This window comes from Spinacia oleracea, chromosome 4, assembly GCF_020520425.1.
Source record: "Spinacia oleracea cultivar Varoflay chromosome 4, BTI_SOV_V1, whole genome shotgun sequence".
NCBI classification, from domain to species: domain Eukaryota; kingdom Viridiplantae; phylum Streptophyta; class Magnoliopsida; order Caryophyllales; family Amaranthaceae; genus Spinacia; species Spinacia oleracea.
Window position 1 is genome coordinate 22,185,029 of NC_079490.1, and position 19,736 is coordinate 22,204,764.

A 19,736-nucleotide genomic window follows, 5' to 3' on the forward strand; every position below is an offset into this window, starting at 1 on the left:
AAAATCAGGACGGCGAATCTTTTCTTTCAAATGAAATCATACACTAAAATATAAGTAATTTAATTAAAATGACAAGCTGTTAAAATATGATTGGGTAGGATATCTCTGGAATTATACTATCACCGTAGGATCATATTCATCTCCACGTCAATTCTAATGAGTCACGATATTTGACTCACATGCTCGGTCGATCAATTTGATTTTTGTCCTAAAACGACTGTCCTTCCCTTAAATATCTCTCCACCTCTCCATCACATTATCACCGATTCACGATTTATATTCAAAATTCCCCAAAAAAGAAACAAAAAACCTATCACCAAAAAAATAAAATGGGGGATTCTTCTCCATTGCTTTCAAACCAAAGTGATGATCAAAATTCCAGTCAATACGAATATCGACACCCTCTCCGAAACAAAAATCAAATCGTAAACGATCGAATTGAGCAATGTATCGGAAACTTGGGTTGGGCACAAGTTTTTCAATGTATTCTTGTGTCGTTTGCTTGGGCGTTCGATGCGCAGCAAACGTTTATTTCGATTTTCACCGACGCGGAGCCGGCGTGGCATTGTACGTCGGGAACGTGTGGGTCTGATATTTGTAATATCCCTAGCGGCGCGACTTGGGCGTGGGACGCACCTAAGGAGGCTACAATTATATCGGAGTATGGCTTACAATGCGCCAATTCCTTTCTGACGGGGCTTCCGGCGTCGTCGTTTTTCATCGGTTGTCTTATTGGTGGTCTGGTGTTGGCGACGTTGGCGGACTCATGGCTCGGCCGCAAGAATCTGTTGATGATATCAACCCTAGCGATGTCTTTGTCAGGTATATTTACAGCGTTGTTCTCAAAGAATATATGGATTTACGCTTTTTTAAGATTTGTTTCGGGATTCGGGAGGGCGGCGATTGGGACGTGTTCGTTGGTGTTAGCGACGGAAGTAGTGGGAAAGCAGTGGCGTGGTCAGGTTGGGGTGATTGGATTTGTTTGCTTCTCTTTTGGATTTCTATCACTACCAGGGATTGCATTTCTAACACATGGAAGTTCTTGGAGAGAGCTGTACATGTGGACGTCGGCGCCGGCCTTGATTTACTGCGTTCTTGTGTTTGTATTTGTACGGGAGTCCCCCCGGTGGCTCCTAATCCGAGGGCGAAGGCAGGAGGCCATGGATGCTCTTAAGAATATAGCGACGTTACACCAGAGTCAACTCACCTTGAGCTTCTTCGGTGAAGAAGAAGCCCCTCGTGGAGATGACACCGATGTGTACTCCGCCATGAGGGTACTAATGTCAAGGGCATGGGCCCTTCGAAGATTAGTAACGGTTTCAGTGATGTGTGTTGGGATTGGAGTTGTTTATTATGGGATGCCCTTAGCTCTTGGGAATTTGCCATTTAACCTCTACTTAAGTGTTACCCTTAACGCATTGTCTGAGTTACCTGGTTCGTTTCTTACATTTGTTTTGATTAATAGGTTAGATAGGAGAGTTGCTGTTGTTGGGTTCACCTTGTTGAGTGGATTTTGTAGCATTATGGTAGTGGTAGTAGGGAGTTTTGAGCAGTTGATGTTACTACAAGTTGGGCTTGAGATACTATCATTCCTAAGTGCTGTCTCTGGGTTGAACCTCATGTTAATCTTCACCATCGAGTTGTTCCCTACTTGTGTACGCAACTCAGCTGTGTCCATGGCTCGTCAAGCGCTCGTGTTTGGTGGAGCCTTCAGCCCACCCCTGGTGGCCGCTGGCCGGAAGAATCCGTTCATTGCGTATGGGGTGTTTGGAGTTGTGATTGCTATCTGTGGAATGTTCGCCATATTTTTGCCAGAAACCAGGGGAACTGCACTTGCTGATACCATGGATGAGGAAGAGGACAAGGCTCAAAAACTAGGGAGCTTCTGGGCTACTCACTGATGGATCATCTTTTTTCTTCTTGTTAATTACTCACATTCTTTGTTTGTTCCTAGGCTGGGGTCAATTTCTGGGGTCAATACGTACTAGTTGAGCTATAATACATAATACATTAAAACTATAAAGGTTAGCTAGGTTGAGCTAGCTAGTTGGCAATTAGCTTAGCTAGTTGTATCATGTAACATATACTTTGGTGTATTCCAACTTTCTAGTATGAGATGATCTCGCAATTTTGATTACTATAGTACGTAGTGTATTACAAGTAAATGGGCAGAGCTATGTAGTGAGCAATCTTGTTTTCAATCACACATGACAATTTTTTTCTTATTATAAGTCAGCCATATTAACTAGTAAACAGAGTGAAAAGACTGACGCATGTAGATTAAAAGGAAACAGATCATATCAACTTAATGTGAATTTGAATCTATTGGCAAGAATCTTGGAAACAGATCATATCAACTCAATGTGAATTTGGATTTATTGGCAAGAATCTTGGAAACAGATCATATCAACTTAATGGAATTTTGGTTGTGTGTATGAAGGGAGTGAGATTCACAGTTCTTATTAACAAGTATACACCTGAATACCTGATAACTTCAATGTCAAAGGGTATGGACTATGGAGAATCTGATATGTGGAACCATTTGTTTGGATTTTGCAAAATTGAGAACTATATTGACAGTGCTACTGGTGGGAGGTATGTTAACAAGTAAACTATGTGTTACCTTACTCCGTATTATAGATCCTATGCAGGGAACCTTACATCATTGTTGTTTAATTTACAGGTTGTTTAAAGGTAATGGAGAACCTGTTTTTATCCGTGGTGGTAATTTGGATATTGTCAGATGGTTTATTGCGGCTTTCCAAGAAGCGATATCAAACAGACATTAAGTTTCATGCTGATATGAACTTGTTAATTCTCCTCAAAAGTGTGTGATCTTTCTCATTTATCATCCCACTATTTATACAAATTCTAATGTAACATAAACGTTACAAGCAAGTAGATGTTACAGCCACAAATTAATGCAAATGTAATATCCCTTATTACTACTCTATTATGACATAAGTTATGTATAAGCTATATTAACAATTATCATAACTCCTAAGTTGACTAACATATCTTTTTACATTACTAGCATTGATAATAATAATAATATCTCAATACCCCCCTCAAGTTGGAGCGTGAAGGTCTTGAATGCCCAACTTGTGAAGGAGGAACTCAAACTGTGTTTTTCCCAAGGCTTTTGTGAAAATATCCGCTAGTTGTATTGTCGTAGGAACATAAGAAGGGGAAATAATTCCTTCAGTCACTGCATCACGAACAAAATGACAGTCGGCTTCAATATGTTTTGTCCGTTCATGGAACACCGGATTCTGAGCAATATGCAAAGCAGATTGACTATCACAAAATAACCGCATCCCTTTGGAATGACGAACTCCTAAATCACCGAGCAATTGTTTAAGCCATTTTAGTTCACATGTAGTTGCTGCCATAGATCGATATTCCGCCTCAGCGGAAGAACGAGAAACGGTTGGTTGTTTCTTAGTTTTCCAAGAGATTGGCGAAAGACCAAGCAACACCAACCACCCTGTTAAAGAACGTCTTGTAAGTGGACAACTAGCCCAATCAGAATCACACCATCCCTCCAAGATCAAAGCACTGTCGGACCGGAGTAAAATTCCTTGGCCAGGTTTTTTCTTTAAATATCTCACAACCCATAAGGCTGCTTCCCAATGCTCCTCACGAGGTTGTTGCATAAATTGAGATAAGATGTGTACTGAATAGGCAAGATCTGGTCTAGTCACTGATAAGTAAATCAATCTCCCTACAAGTCTTCGATAGGGTTCTGGGTCTTCAAGTAGCGCACCAGTCGCTAATGCGAGTTTGTGATGTTGCTCCATTGGAAATTCTGCCGGTTTTGCCCCTAATAGACCTGTTTCTTCAATTATTTCCAATGCATATTTTCTCTGGCAAAGATAAATTCCCTCATGACTCCGAGCTACCTCTAGCCCCAAAAAATATTTTAACACTCCCAAATCCTTCATATGAAAGCAGTTACCTAAGTAAGCTTTAAAAATTTTCAGAGCTGTAACATCATTTCCTGCAATAATTATGTCATCCACATACACCAGCACATTGATTTGTATCTCTCCCCTACGCAATGTAAAGAGTGAGTAATCAGAATAGGATTGGACAAACCCATAACGCTTCAAAGCCGAGGCTAATTTAGCAAACCAACAACGAGGAGCTTGTTTCAAGCCATATAGTGACTTTTTCAACCTGCAAACCAAATTTGGGTCAGTATTTTTAAAACCCGGAGGTACTTTCATGTACACCTCCTCTTCCAAGTCACCATGAAGAAAAGCGTTATGCACATCCATTTGGTGTACTTCCCATTTTTGAATTTCCGCTACCGCCAAAAAAGTACGAACTGTCACCATTTTTGCCACTGGGGCAAACGTCTCATCATAGTCTATTCCCTCTATCTGATGATGTCCGAAAATTACAAGTCTTGCTTTCAAGCGTTCTATGCTTCCGTCTGAATGATGTTTTATTTTGTACACCCACTTACTTCCAAGTGCTTTCTTTCCGGGTGGTAGTTTCTCCAAGACCCATGTCTCATTATCTTCTAGAGCTCGTATCTCATTTCCCATTGCATCTCGCCATCCAGAATCTTTCACGGCTTCCTTAAAACTTTTAGGTTCTTTCCCTGCGGTCACAGCAGCAACAAAATTTCGATGTCTAACAGAAAATCGTTCACAAGATACAAAGTAAGTAATAGGATAAGGAGTACCTGAGGCATGTTGTTGGGAAGATGGACTTTCCGAGGACTTTACTTTTCTTATCGTATGAGTGACAAAACCCTTAAGCCTTGTCGATGGTATTTTATTTCTCATCCCCCTTCCCATTTCTTCTTCCACATTTTCTGTCCTTGTGGTAGCCACTTCTGGCTCACCAAGTTCCATTTCGACTTCTTGTACCGGCAAAACCTCACCCCTTACGACTTCAAGTGTAGTTGTTGCTTTGTCAACACCATCAATCATATTGTCTTGAGCTTGTGTTGTCTCAACAACATCATTATGAAGCGCCCCTACAACCTCATCACATACTTCCTCAACACCCTTGTCACAACTATTAGTCACTTGCTCATGTTCTCCTTGCGAGCTCACCAATGTACTCCTCCCAGTATGTGGGGAATCATAAATATCCCAACATATATCATCATCAACTTCTTTAATAACATCACAAGTAGTGTGCAATTTTTCTTGTAGGACATCAAAAGGAAATTCATTTTCGTAAAATTTCACGTCTCTAGAAACAAAGTATTCTTTTGATTCCAAATCATACAACTTCCACCCCTTTTTCCCATATGGATATCCCACAAAAATGCATTTACGACTTCTACTTGCAAACTTATCACCATCCCGCCGTTGGTTATGAGCATAACATAAACAACCAAAAATTTTCATGTTGTCAAATTTAGGGACTTTACCAAATAATTTTTCATAAGGTGTTATAAAATTAAGCACGCTTGAAGGCGTACGATTAATTAAATAACAGGCTGCTAGCACACATTCTCCCCAAAATTTCATTGGTAAATGACCCTGAAATCTAAGAGCTCTTGCTACATTCATAATGTGTTGATATTTTCTTTCAACTCTCCCATTTTATTGTGGAGTACCCACACATGAAGTCTCAAATATTATTCCATTCTTCAAAAAATAATCATGTAGGAAATTAAATTCGGTGCCGTTGTCACTTCTTACTTTCTTTAATTTCTTATCAAATTGTCGATCAACAAATGCAACAAAATTCATAAACATAGTCTCAATCTTAGTTTTGTTGCATAACAAATAAACCCAAACAGCACGCGAATAATCATCCACAATCGTTAAGTAATAAGTTGCTCGACATGACGATGGAGTCCGGTATGGCCCCCATAAATCACAATGCACTAATTCAAACAAACTACTAGCATTATTCTCACTTAAAGAAAATTTGTCTCTACGTTGCTTAGCACGGGGACACACATCACATGCTTTTTTATTATTATTCTACTAAACTGACTCACATTAGGGATGTACTTTAACACTTTCTCCGATGGATGACCCAAACGTTTATGCCATAAATCCATAGAGGAATCTCCATCCACCACCGCCAAGGCACGAACCTTCGAAACACCTCGAAAAAAGTAAAGTCCATCGGTCCGTTCACCCGCTCCAATCAACTTCCTCGTTATCCGGTCCTGTATTACACACAATGTATCAGTAAGTTGAACGATACAATTAGAATCATCAATGAATTGAGTGACATAAATCAAGTTGCATGTTAGTTGTGGAACAAAAAGAACATTATTAAGCTGCAAGCCATTCTCTAGAATCACATTTCCTTCCTTTGTTGCAGTAGCATCTTTCCCATCTGGTAATCCTACCGGACACTTTGTAATTTTTTTCACATCAAACAGGCAATTTAAATCACCCGTCACATGATTCGAAGCCCCTGTGTCTATAATCCAAGCATGATCATTCTTACCCTGAAGACGATCCTTGGTTTTTGGAATGTTTAAAAGATCAAGAAGTTGCTGCCATTGTATTGGAGTAATGCCAGTGAGACCTGCTGCCCCACTTGTATTAGGTGGGGCTAGTGGCTGCCCAACCTTATTGTTTGTGCTATTGCTACTTGTTGTAGCTTTGTTGGCACGCACGGGTGCAGTGTAGGTGCCTCTTCCACGCCCACCAAACCTGCCTCCTCCTCCTCTGCCTGCTACTATACTGCCACGGCCTGGTCCACGTCCGCCCTTGGGGTGGTCCCCCCACCAATCAGGAAAACCATGAAGTTGGAAACACGAACTCTCGTCGTGCCCTTCTCTATTGCAGTGATGACAAAATTTGTCAGAGTTGTCCACAATTTTAGATTTACCTCGCACATCAGACGTGACTCGAAAAGCCATAACGTTGTCACGGTTTTCATGAGTTCCAGAGTCTCCTCGTGCCAGCCTTTCATCTTGAATGACGCGTTGATAAGCTTGATCAATGTTTGGTAATGGATCTTGTGTATTAATATCACAAGTACATCCTCCACATTTACAGTCTGGTTTCTTGACATAAGTCACAAGTTCATCCCAAATACGGGATAAACGACCATAGTAAAGCGACACTTCTTCACCTTTTCCTTGCTTGCATTCACCAAGAGATGCCTTCAATTGACACATACGAGTCCCGTTAACTACACAAAATCTCTGTTTGAGATGAGTCCATAGGGCTTGTGCATCATCATAATAAGAGAGAGTGGAGCGTAGAGACGGCTCAATTGTATTTAGGAGCCACGCTATGAGCATCGAATGGACAGCAGTCCAGTCCTCCAATTTCTCAGGAGTTGTTGGTTTTGTGACTTTTCCTTCTACAAAACCATATTTTCGCTTTGCCTGTAGCGAGGTTCGAATAGCCCTCGCCCATTCATCATAATTCGGGCCACGCAACTGTATTGGAGTGATTACATTTCCGGGATTATCGCTTGAACCCAGGAAATAAATCAGATCAACCTTCTGCTCATCCTCATCACCAGCCATAATCTCCTATGGTGTTTGAAAAAAAATGTGTTTCACAGAACTCTGTGTTTTAATGCTGCCTAAGATGTACCCTCGCTCCTGATACCATGTTAATTCTCCTCAAAAGTGTGTGATCTTTCTCATTTATCATCCCACTATTTATACAAATTCTAATGTAACATAAACGTTACAAGCAAGTAGATATTACAGCCACAAATGAATGCAAATGTAATATCCCTTATTACTACTCTATTATGACATAAGTTATGTATAAGCTATATTAACAATTATCATAACTCCTAAGTTGACTAACATATCTTTTTACATTACTAGCATTGATAATAATAATAATATCTCAATAGAACTTAAACATGCTGCGCTGATGCTAAGATATGTTCCTTAGGTAGTGTTTGGCCAAGCTCTACAAAGTGTTTCTCATCTTGAGAAACTGAAATTTGGCCAAACAAGGTGTTTTATAAAAGGAGAAACACTTTTTGTAGAAGCTTAAATAGCCCGAAATTGCCCCTAGAGGCTGTAGAAGTAGAAGCTCCAAATTGAAGCTTCTGAAAACAGTTTCTCGCGGAGTAGAAGCTTTCAACCATGGTTGTTTCTTTTTGAGTGTTTGTTCCGTGACATGAATGATCTCGATTATATGCATTCAATTTCCTTAATCTTTCTTTATGTTTGTCTTCCCTTCTATATTTATATGTCCCTCCTTCTTGCGAATTGAAAAAAAGAGAAACAAGAATTCTTCCTGTGCATTATCATCGGTCCAAACCTGGATCAGACTAGACCGAATACCGAAATTTTGATAATTCAAGACCCAAAGACCGGACCGATTATGCTTGGACCAAACCCAGACTTGACCGAAAAAATCGGTCCAAAACCTGGACCGGACTGGTTTGGACCGGTTGTAGACCTATTTCTTTGAGGCCTCTTTTGAGGCCTCTTTTGGAAGCTAAAATAAAATATATCACAATATAGTACTCCGTAATATTTACAACATATTAAAGGAGATAATTAAATTTTTAAATAGGTTATATTATATTTTATTAAGGAAAAATCAGTCCGGTCCAAAATCGGGTTTTGGACCGGACCGGACTGGACCGAAGACCGGAAATTGATATTTCTCGACCTTAAGACCGGACAGATTGCCTTCGGCCCGGTCCGGTCCGATCTGTTTTTCGGTCCGGACCAATTTTTGCACACCCCTAATTCTGACAACCATTTTTCTCTGGTACCAGGTGAGATCATGTCAATAAAGATGACATTTGAGGTTTCCCCAGGAGTTACTCCACGAATTAGACTTAATGTGGTGTTTCGGTATAGGAATCGGGTGGTGTGGTCGGATCTTTGGATCTTGAGCGTGGAGATGAGTGCCTGCAAGGTGAACCCGAACCCGAGGGGGGCTTTCCAAATCAGGGCCTCCGACGCCCAACATTAGCATCATATTGTGAGATAAAGAAATGAGATAGGAGAGAGAGTTATAAGAATTTTTTACCTTCCCCCATAAATGAGTATTTATAGGGGTTTGAGGAATATTATGTCATTTGATTTAGGCCTTGGCCCTTTTGCACTTTGGGCCCCTATTCTATAGTAAGCTATTCTTGCATTTTATTTGGGCCACGGGAGTATCCCGTACAACTAGCCCCCTCAGAGTAAGTACAGTAGTCTAGACTGTTGTGCTTGTTCTGAAAAAGTTATTACCTCATACAACTAGCCCCCTTATCTGTATGTTTTCGCAGTATGGGTTGGTGCTTCGATTATGTGCTGGTATCTAACTAGCCTCATCATAATATATCGACGTAACCTGCACATTAGGGCGAGAATATGCAGATAAAAACATTAACTTACTTTGCTTACTCTGGCCGACTAGCCCCCTTCATTTTTACGCTGACTAGCCCCCTCTTATCGACGCAACTTGCATATTAGGCGAGAATATGCAGATAAAAACATTAACTTACTTTGCTTGCTCTGGCCGACTAGCCCCCTTGATTTTTTTAAGCTGACTAGCCCCCTTGATTTTTTAGGATGAGTAGCCCCTTCATCATCGACGTAACCTTCAACCGATAAGCTTGGATGAGAGCCTTGCGCTGTTGAAGTGATGATTTTATAAACCTCCATTCGGCATGCTGAGTTGAAGTCTTGCACGACGAGCAATTCCTGATCGGCAAGCTAGATGGAAGCCTTGCACAACTTAGCAAAATATTATTATAAACCTTCGACCGACAAGCTTGGATGCGAGCCTTGCCCCGTTGAAGTAATGATATTGTTGTTAGGTTATGAATAATGATGTGGGCTTGAACAAATCTCCCACAAAGCCCAAAGAGGCAGCCTGCGACTCATACTGATCAGATGGGCCCAGGCCTTGAAAGAAGGCCCAAAGTCCTGCTACTCCACCAGAGTAAAGACAGAGCCCCAATGGGCAAAGCCATTGTCTTTAAAAGCCGGTCCAAATATGGGAGGCCCATCATTGCAGGCCAAAGGCCACGTGTCCTAAGTCCCCAAGGGGCACGTGTCCCATAGTTAGGGTTGAGGGTGCAGTCCCCAAGGAACCCTAGCACTATAAATAGCTCAGATCCCAAGGTAAAGGGTATTCAATTCTTGCCCAACAACAACAAACTTATCTTTGCTCTGCCTTCTCTCTACAAATTACTTATCTCTCTAACTTATACTTACTTAAGCATCGGAGGGAATATTCCTACGGGAATATTCTTGTTTTGCAGGTTGCCAGAAGTTCGTGCCAAGTCATACTTGATACCTCCGAGGAGCGCGTGCCACATCAGCACCGTAAAAGTTCCCACAACATTTGGCGCCGTCTGTGGGGAGGTACAGTGTCATGGCTGAACTTCAAACTGACTGCGGACAAACCAAGGGTAAATCAGAACTCCCAGCCAGAAAAGGAGTGTTTAAAGACGGGTCCAACACTCAATGTGACACGGCAGCTAGCCAGCCTGCTGCCGTCATTCCTATTCGACCCTTGCTGGATGGTCCTCACGGAGTCAATCCTAAGCATGACAATGGTAGGACGGTAGAGTTTCTGTCAGAAGATTCTGACTCGCCTATGAGGAGACGCAACCTGGAGGAAGCTAGTCGGCATGTCAAGGAGGTTCGTCCAGGAAGAAGGACGAGACGAATCTTGCAGAAGAAAAATGTGGACCGTTACTCTCTAGAGGCTCCTGTAAGACAGCATGAGAGCGTCGCTCGAAGGAAGAATGGTTGTGGCTCCAAAGAAAAAAGGGGGCGAAGGAGGACGTCCTCTAGAGGTCCCTTTAAGTTTAATACGGCTCTTGGCGAGATCCTCCTTGCGGAAGGACCAAGTCTGGGAATAGAACCGTCCCCCCGACGATCGTCCACCTCCTGCCCACAAGTACCTTTCTGTGCTTTTCACAACGACGAAGGGCATGACACCCAAAGTTGCCGGATGTTGAGGAAGATATTAACTGATCGCGTGGCTGAAGGACACCTTCGCCAGTATGTCCATCCAGAGGACGCACACGAAGAAGCGAGCCCCACCTCTAAGTACGCAAATGAAAGAATTATGGTAATATCAGGAGGAATAGCGGCAGGAGAACCATGTAAGGAGGGACGACAAAAAGGTCCACCTCATCTTCGCCCAGCACAGAAGAACCTACCCTCTGTAGAAATTTCCAAAGACGACTATAGAAGGGCGGTCGCGCCATATGATGATGATCCTCTGGTTATCGAGGTTAAGGTGGCTAATCTTAAGGTAAGGAGAGTACTGGTGGACACGGGAAGCTCGTCTGACATAATCAGTCTGCAATGCCTGCGGAAATTAAGGCACAATCCAAGAGACATAGAAAGGGTTTATGGGCCCTTGGTAGGATTCGGGGGGAGCATCGTTCGTCCAATTGGTTCCATTTTGCTGCCGGTTTCTTTTGGAATTCCCCCAGTAGTCAAAGAAGTTGTCATCAGGTTTATAATAGTGGCAAATCTCACCACATTCAACATCATACTTGGTCGTCCAGCACTCAACGACCTAAAAGCTGTGATCGTCCCACATTTACTATTGGTAAAATTTGTTGGAAGTAACGGACGCGTTGGATCTCTCTATGGAAATCAACAGTTGGCCAGGGATTGTTACTTGTCGACATTGGAGCCAACGGCCTGGGGAGCTTCTCCAAAGGGAAAGGAACAAACTAAACCTCCAGCAAGTCGCCGTAAAACCCGGGAAATACCGACAGAGCACAATGCAGAAAGACGACCTGAGCCAGTGGGAGCACTTTATGACATAATTCTGGACTTAGCGGATCCGTCTCGAACAGTCCCCATTGGGGTCCACCCTGACGACCCCATGTCAGCAGCATTAGTGCAACTACTCCAAGAATATAAGGAGATATTTGCCTTCACGGTAGAGGAGATGCCCGGTATAGACCCGGCGGTGGCCGTGCATAAGTTGAATGTGGACAGTACTGTGAAGCCAGTGCGACAAAAGAAAAGGAATCATGGAGAAGCAAGAAATTTGGCCGCCGCTGCCGAGGTTAAGAAACTAATGGATGCAGGCTTCATACGCCCATGCCAGTGAAGGAAATAATGCCCTTGGTCCAAGTATGCATTCTATGTTAAGTCTAATAAATGCGGTTCAGTATTAATTAACAAGTTAATAATTCAGTCAGATCAAGTGAGCTGAATGCCTAGCTAGAGGCCGCTTCAGTTCAAGTGGAATTAATGATATTAATCCACAACTTACTCTTGACTGAACCCGTAGGGTCACACAAATAGTACGTAAACGGATCAAGTATTTAATGGCATTAAATACTCCATCTATGGATATTCGGAATCGACGGATCTTGGTTTCAGTGGGAGCTGAGATCGTCACAGGCAAGAAATGAATGCTCCGGAAACGATGATATTGCCGGAAACGGAAATATGGATCGTATCGGAAATATAAATATTATCGAAGTCGTAGATGTTGCCGGAAACGGAAACATGGTACGTATCGGAAAATATTATCGGAAATGGAAATATTGCCGGAATCGGAAATATTGCCGGAAACGGAAATATTGTCAGAATCGGAAATATTATCGGAATCGGAAAATAATTCCGGAAACGGAAATATTAAATATTTGTTCGAAACGGAAATTAATTCCGGAATCGGAAATATTAAATATTGTTCGTATCGGAAATAAATTCCGGAATCGGGAATTTAATCGGAAGCGCGTCGTACGAATTAGCATCGGACGAGACTTGCTAGACGAAGGCCCAGCACGAAGCCAGACCTACGCTCAAGCCCAAGCGCCAAAAAACACGCTGCCAAGCCACGCCCAGTCCAGCGCAAGGCCAGGCCCAGCAATGGCCTTGGCGCGCGCGCGGGGCTGCGACGAGTGGGCTGGCGCTGTGCGTGGGCCGCAAGGCCTGCGTGCGGTGCTAGCGTATCACTCGAAGTGTGTGACTCGAATCCTAAGGCTACCGGGATTTGTCATATGATTAAATCTAATCCTAAAAGGATTTAGTTTATTTAATTAGAGTCCTAGTAGGATTATAATTAAATAAATTAGTATCCTAATAGGATTCCATATCCTTTTCCATAACTCAATAAATAGGTGCCTAGGGTCACATATTTACATCGAGTATTCAAGTATTCAAAGTGCTTTTTGAGAGCAAAAATTCAGTCACACAATTGCCTATAAGTGCCGAAAATTCTAAGTACCTTAAGGGCGATCCTAGTTGGTCAAGCTTAAGGCGGATCCGGACGTGCTGTGGACTATCTACGGAGGGACGACACTTGGAGTCCTAAAGACTTGTTCTTGTTCGGTTCGGGCGCAGCTAGGGAAGGCACGCAACAAAGAGTATGCATCTAAACTATGCTAAATGATTATGTGTAAATAATATGCTTTCCTGGCTTTATGGTTTTTCCGCATGATTTATGAATTGTCATATGTATCATAACCTAACAGTGGTATCACGAGCCTCTTATTATTTTCATAATCTAAATTGCATGAACATGGTTAAATATTACAAATTTGCAAGAATTAAAAGGGGTGATTAATTTTCGTAATTGTTAATTAATTGCAAATTGCGTTTATTTAATTATACGTACGCAGTTTTTCGGCAGTTTCTTCGTTACTCATCCAAATCGAGTGATTTTTGTGTCAATTCCGCATGTAAAAGGCATTCTAAAATTTTGACAAAAATAGTGTTTTTCGGCCGAACCCAGAATTCTCAAATTCGAAGCCTAACTATGACTTTTCGGAGGTTTTAGTTTTTCGAATGCAAAATTTCGTAAATTTAAGATGTTAAATTAAATATTTGCGATTCTTGTTGATAAATCTTGAATTTTTGATTGACCTACTGTATATGTTTAACAAGTTTGAATGCCTAGCCTTGTTAATTATGCAATCTAATTTGTAATTATGATTAATTTGTTGAAAATTGGAATAATTTAGAATTAATTTGATTTTCATGATTAGTTATAATTTAATTAGACACCTATGATTAAAAACCACCATAAAAATTGTAAATTTATGTTAAATTTTAAATTTTTTATGACCTAAACTTGAATCCATGTTAATCGGAAATCAATTGAATAATAAATTTTCGATTTTTCGCCCTAAAATTATGCAATTAATATTATTTATTAATTTGTCATTAATTTTTAATATAAATTTTAAATTTTTATGCGATTCGCTCATATAACTTGCACGCACAAAGCAATGGACGCTACGTGTTACCCTTAAGGGGTGTTGTATAGTGCGGGCATGTGACGACGAGCAAGGGAGCTCGTCGCCCATGCGGTACGAATGCAATGAGCAAGGCCATGGTGCACGAGCACAAGGCAGCAGCCCTGCCTTGTGTCGTGGGCTGTGTGCGATGGGCGAATGGGCGAGGCGAGGGCAAGGCACGAGCAGTCGCGTGTGGGCAGCAAGCGAGCTGCGCCACAGCGCGCACTGCCTGGCGCAAGCGTGCGGAGCCTCGCGCGCAGCGAGCGCAAGCTCGCGTGCCACCAGTGCTGCGCCAAGCATCGATCGCTCGCGCGCAGCGAGCGCTTGTTGCGACGTGCGACGAGCGATGCGCCCAGCGATGGCGTGCAAGTGCTTGTTGCGACGTGCGACGAGCGCTGCGCCCAGCGATGGCGTGCGAGTGCTTGTTGCGACGTGCGACGAGCGCTGCGCCCAGCGATGGGCTGCGGCAGCATGCTCGTGCGTCGAGCGCTGGCGCGGGCAGCGAGCACCAGCTCGCGTGATGCCTTGCGATGGTGAGCAGCAGCGATGCGACGCAGCGCATGGGTTGCGCGCACATGGCCAGCGATGGCTGTGTGCGTGTGGCCCATGGGCGTGCGATGCGTGGGATTGTTGTGTTGCGATTAGATCGTTTTTGATATTTTAATTTGAAATTTTCAGTTTACGTAATTTTAATTAATTTTAAAATTAATAATTTAAATTATTTTCTTGGATTTTAATTTTGAATATTGTAATTATAATAAATTTTATTTATTCTAATTATTTTACTAAAATTAAAATCATGAATTAATTTAAATACGACTGAAATTAAATTAAACTTTTTGGATTCAATTATAAATTTATATGAGCTTTAAATTTTAATTAAATTTGTATGTTTCCGGTTAGACTAGAAATACATTTTTATGTTTAAAATTAGTAAAGCATATGAATTTATTGGTTTAAGTGGGAGCCCTTTTTAGTCATATAATCTTGATTAGGTCTACAAATCCTTAAGGTTAAAACAACTTGATTAGAATTAATAAGGACTGAATAATTTGTAGATTATTAGTGCCCTTGATTAATTGCTGCAAATGTTTATGTGATGCATAATGTGTTTTACTAACCAGCTAAGTGGGCCATTCATGATAATGAATGGGTGAATGGTATATATTGTATATGTACTGTTTTGCAGGTTATGAAGTGACTAGTATGGCCCAAATACGATAGAAAATATGGTCTGCGTACCATTAATTTGAATGTCATTGGTCTAAAATACCAAGTTGTTTTTCAATTCAAAAATGGTCTGCGTACCATCAAATAGTTGTAATTAGTTTTAATTATAGCTTATTCTATTTGAAGAAAATGGTGCCTCCCACGGAGATTTTCAAGACGGACTTTGAAGTTAAATCTTCAAGATGAAGTCGGACCATACTAGATCACATTTATCTTATGCATGTTTTAAGTTATTTATTGCTTTTAAATATGTCTTAAAAAGCATGAGATCAAAAGCTTGATTATGTTGCATGATTAAGGATTTTAGTTCACTTAAAATCTAACCAACATAGTAAGAGCCTTAAGTTCCAAACTTAAAAATTGAGTTCAAAGGTGCCATGCCAAAATATACACTTGCTTGGATATCCTTTACATCAATCTAGTAATAGTTTTCGCTCAGCGAGGTGTTACTTATTGGTCCTAAAGGGGCAAGGTACACAAATAATTGTGAGTACATGTTAGTTTTGGTAAAACTCAACGACATAAGTAAGGAGTCCTTTTATGTCGTGGAAAAATCGATAGGTTTACCTAATAAGTTCTTAGACGTACCTATCAACCAAGAATAGTTTCTAGACTATTAGCAAAAGGCTTTTGCTTACCTAAGATGTTTTAGGATTAAGTCGACAAACTGTGCTTAGTTCTTCAATGATTTTATGATCTTGGAATCATTTTATTCACACCTGCCGGAACACATAACTTGAATAAAATGCTTAATGAACATTGAATTATGCATGTATGCTAGAATTTAAGTTTATTAAGAGAAACTGTGAATGGTTATTTATTTGTTTATTCTTTTCAATTGTAGTTTTAAATATGGCAAACAACAATCAAAACATCATCATGGGTTCTGAGCTTATGGTCAAGCTGAACCTGGCAAATTTTCTTGAATGGGAAGCTAAGCTAGTTGAAATAGTCAAACTCAATGGACTTGAGTATGTACTATCACATCCCATGCCAAGCTACTATGCCAGAGACATGACCCCTGAGAGATTTTACGCCTGGGATGCGGATCTCAAAAAGGTTATGAGTCTCATGCTGAACAATATCCCTGATGATTGGGCTAGAAGGTTTGTAGCCTATGAACCTTTTACGCTCATCAAGAATCTGAGGGATATCTGTCGTGGAAGCACGGAGGACAAGGACCTGAACGTCCATGAGTTGATTGAATCAATGTCTGGTCTAAAGGTTAGTTCTCCCAACAGGTGTTATAGGATGGAAGTCCAAGAAACACATGTTCAGCTCCTTCGCACTAAACAGAGGGTAGGCGTCCCATTGAGGTTCCATGTGGATCTTATGCGTTCATACTTTGATCGCCTAAGTCTACTAGGAACACCAATAAGCGAAAGGATGGCAGTCTCTATCTTGCTCAATTCACTACACAGTGGGTTTGGTCGCTTCAAGCAACTATACCTAAGTGAACCAAGAGAAGAAACAGTTGCAGAATTTGTTCACCTTGTCAGAAAGGCTGAAATAATACTGGACTGTGAAGCCAAAGATTTACTCAAGGCTAGAAGGAGACCGTTCAAGAACAGTGGAAAGTCCAAGGGCGATGCTAAATCAAAGCAGGACAAGTCCACATCAAGCTGTCTTTATTGTGATGGAATAGGCCATTACAAAAGAGAATGTCCAAAGCTAAAGGAAGATCAGAAGAACGGAACAGTCGTTCCATCTTCAGGTATTTTCGTTATAGACTGTATACTTGCAAATTCAACTTCTTGGGTATTAGATACAGGTTGTGGCTCACACTTATGTTCCAATCCACAGGGACTAAGAAGAAGTAGAAAGTTAAGCAAGGGTGAAGTCGACCTACGAGTGGGAAATGGAGCACGGATTGCTGCATTAGCTGTAGGAACTTATTATTTGTCGTTGCCCTCCGGGCTAGTTTTGGAACTGGAAGAATGTTTCCATGTTCCAAGTCTTACTAAAAACATCATTTCAGTTTCTTGCTTAGATGCTAAGGGATTTTCCTTTTTAATAAAAGACAATAGTTGTTCGTTTTATTTTAAAGAGATGTTTTATGGATCTGCTAGATTAGTCAATGGACTTTATTTATTAGATCACGACAAACAAGTATATAACATAAATACCAAAAAGGCCAAAAAGGATGATTCAGATCTCATCTATCTGTGGCATTGTCGATTAGGCCATATAAACTTTAAACGCTTAGAAAGACTTCAAAAGGAAGGAATTCTAGAACCATTTGACTTAGAGGATTATGGTAAATGCGAATCATGTTTACTTGGCAAAATGACAAAGCAACCTTTCTCTAAAGTTGGAGAAAGAGCAAATGAACTATTGGGTTTAATCCATACAGATGTATGTGGACCAATGAGTACAAATGCTAGGGGTGGTTTCAGCTACTTTATCACTTTCACTGATGACTTCAGTAGATATGGTTATGTCTACCTAATGAAGCATAAGTCTGAATCCTTTGACAAATTCAAGGAATTTCAGAGTGAAGTAGAGAATCAATTAGGCAAGAAGATTAAGGCACTGCGGTCTGACAGAGGCGGTGAATATCTGAGCTATGAATTTGATGACCATCTGAAAGAATGTGGAATTCTATCAGAATTGACTCCTCCTGGAACACCACAACGGAACGGTGTGTCGGAACGGAGGAACAGAACCTTGTTAGACATGGTCAGGTCAATGATGGCTCAGGCCAAACTTCCATTAGAATTTTGGGGACATGCACTAAATACAGCTGCACTCACTATAAATAGAGCTCCGTCTAAAGCTGTCGAAAAGACTCCATATGAATTATGGTTTGGAAAGCCTCCAAATGTGTCTTTTCTGAAGATTTGGGGATGTGAAGTATACGTCAAACGATTAATTTCAGACAAACTTCATCCAAAATATGACAAATGTATCCTTGTGGGCTATCCAAAGGAAACAAATGGGTATTACTTCTACAATACATCTGAGAACAAGGTGTTTGTTGCTCGTGATGGTGTCTTTTTGGAGAAAGATCACATTTCCAAAATGACAAGTGGGAGAAAAGTAGACCTCGAAGAAATTCGAGTCGAACAACAAACTCTAGAGAATGCTCAAGATGACATTCAGGATGAAACTCAGAGATCTTTAGAAGAATCTGGTGAGAATCATGGTCAATCTAGAAATGTTACCCCGCGTAGGTCGCAAAGATATAGATCTCAACCGGAAAGGTACTTAGGTATTTTGACGAACGAGAGCTATGACGTTCTATTACTTGAAAGTGATGAACCTACGACTTACAAACAAGCTATGACGAGCCCTAGCTCCAAGCAATGGCAAGAAGCCATGCAATCTGAATTAGACTCCATGTCTGAAAACCAAGTATGGGATTTGGTCGATTTGCCAGATGGCTACCAAGCCATTGGAAGCAAATGGGTTTTCAAACTGAAAAAGGACAAGGATGGGAAACTTGAAGTTTTCAAAGCTAGATTGGTTGCAAAAGGTTACAGGCAAGTCCACGGTGTGGATTACGATGAAACTTTTTCACCAGTTGCAATGCTAAAGTCTATTCGGATAATGTTAGCAATCGCTGCATATTACGATTACGAAATATGGCAGATGGATGTCAAAACTGCTTTCTTAAACGGCGTTTTAACAGAAACTGTGTTTATGACACAGCCTGAAGGTTTTGAGGATCCAAAGAATGCTAAAAAGGTATGCAAGCTAAAGAAGTCAATCTACGGATTGAAGCAGGCATCCAGGAGCTGGAATATACGTTTTGATGAAGCAGTCAGTGACTTTGGTTTCATCAAGAACGCAGACGAATCTTGTGTATACAAGAAGGTCAGTGGGAGCAAAATTGCTTTCCTAGTATTATATGTCGACGACATATTACTTATCGGAAATTACATTCCTATGTTGAACTCTGTCAAGATTTGGCTTGGGAAATGTTTTTCGATGAAAGATCTAGGAGAAGCACAGTACATATTGGGCATCAAGATTTACATAGATAGATCTAAAAGGATGATTGGACTTAGTCAAAGCACTTATATCAATAAGGTGCTTGATAGGTTCAAGATGGCGGACTCCAAGCGAGGCTACCTACCCATGTCTCATGGAATAACTCTAAGCAAGACTCAGTGCCCAAAAACACTTGATGAGCGTAGACGAATGAATGGGATTCCATATGCATCATTGATTGGTTCAATAATGTATGCTATGATATGTACACGCCCGGATGTTGCGTATGCACTCAGTGCTATGAGCAGATACCAGTCAGACCCAGGAGAGGCGCATTGGACTGCTGCCAAGAATATTCTGAAGTACCTGAAAAGGCACAAAGATGACTTCCTGGTTTATGGTGGAGATGATGAATTAATTGTTAAAGGCTATACGGACGCAAG

General features: G+C 41.1%; 2 protein-coding genes across 2 annotated transcripts; both read left to right on the forward strand.

The window, feature by feature from the left end:
* The first annotated feature begins 207 nt into the window (after nt 1–207).
* Nucleotides 208–2,140, forward strand: LOC110800990 (organic cation/carnitine transporter 3). The gene has a single exon (XM_022006300.2). It carries the CDS (start codon nt 330–332, stop codon nt 1,899–1,901), a length of 1,572 nt encoding a protein of 523 aa, XP_021861992.1. The 5' UTR covers nt 208–329; the 3' UTR covers nt 1,902–2,140.
* Nucleotides 2,141–2,264: 124 nt separating this feature from the next.
* Nucleotides 2,265–2,930, forward strand: LOC130472563 (mannosylglycoprotein endo-beta-mannosidase-like). Its single transcript, XM_056843920.1, has 2 exons — nt 2,265–2,595; nt 2,684–2,930. Exons 1-2 carry the CDS (start codon nt 2,435–2,437, stop codon nt 2,787–2,789), a joined length of 267 nt encoding a protein of 88 aa, XP_056699898.1. The 5' UTR covers nt 2,265–2,434; the 3' UTR covers nt 2,790–2,930.
* The last annotated feature ends 16,806 nt before the right edge of the window (nt 2,931–19,736 follow it).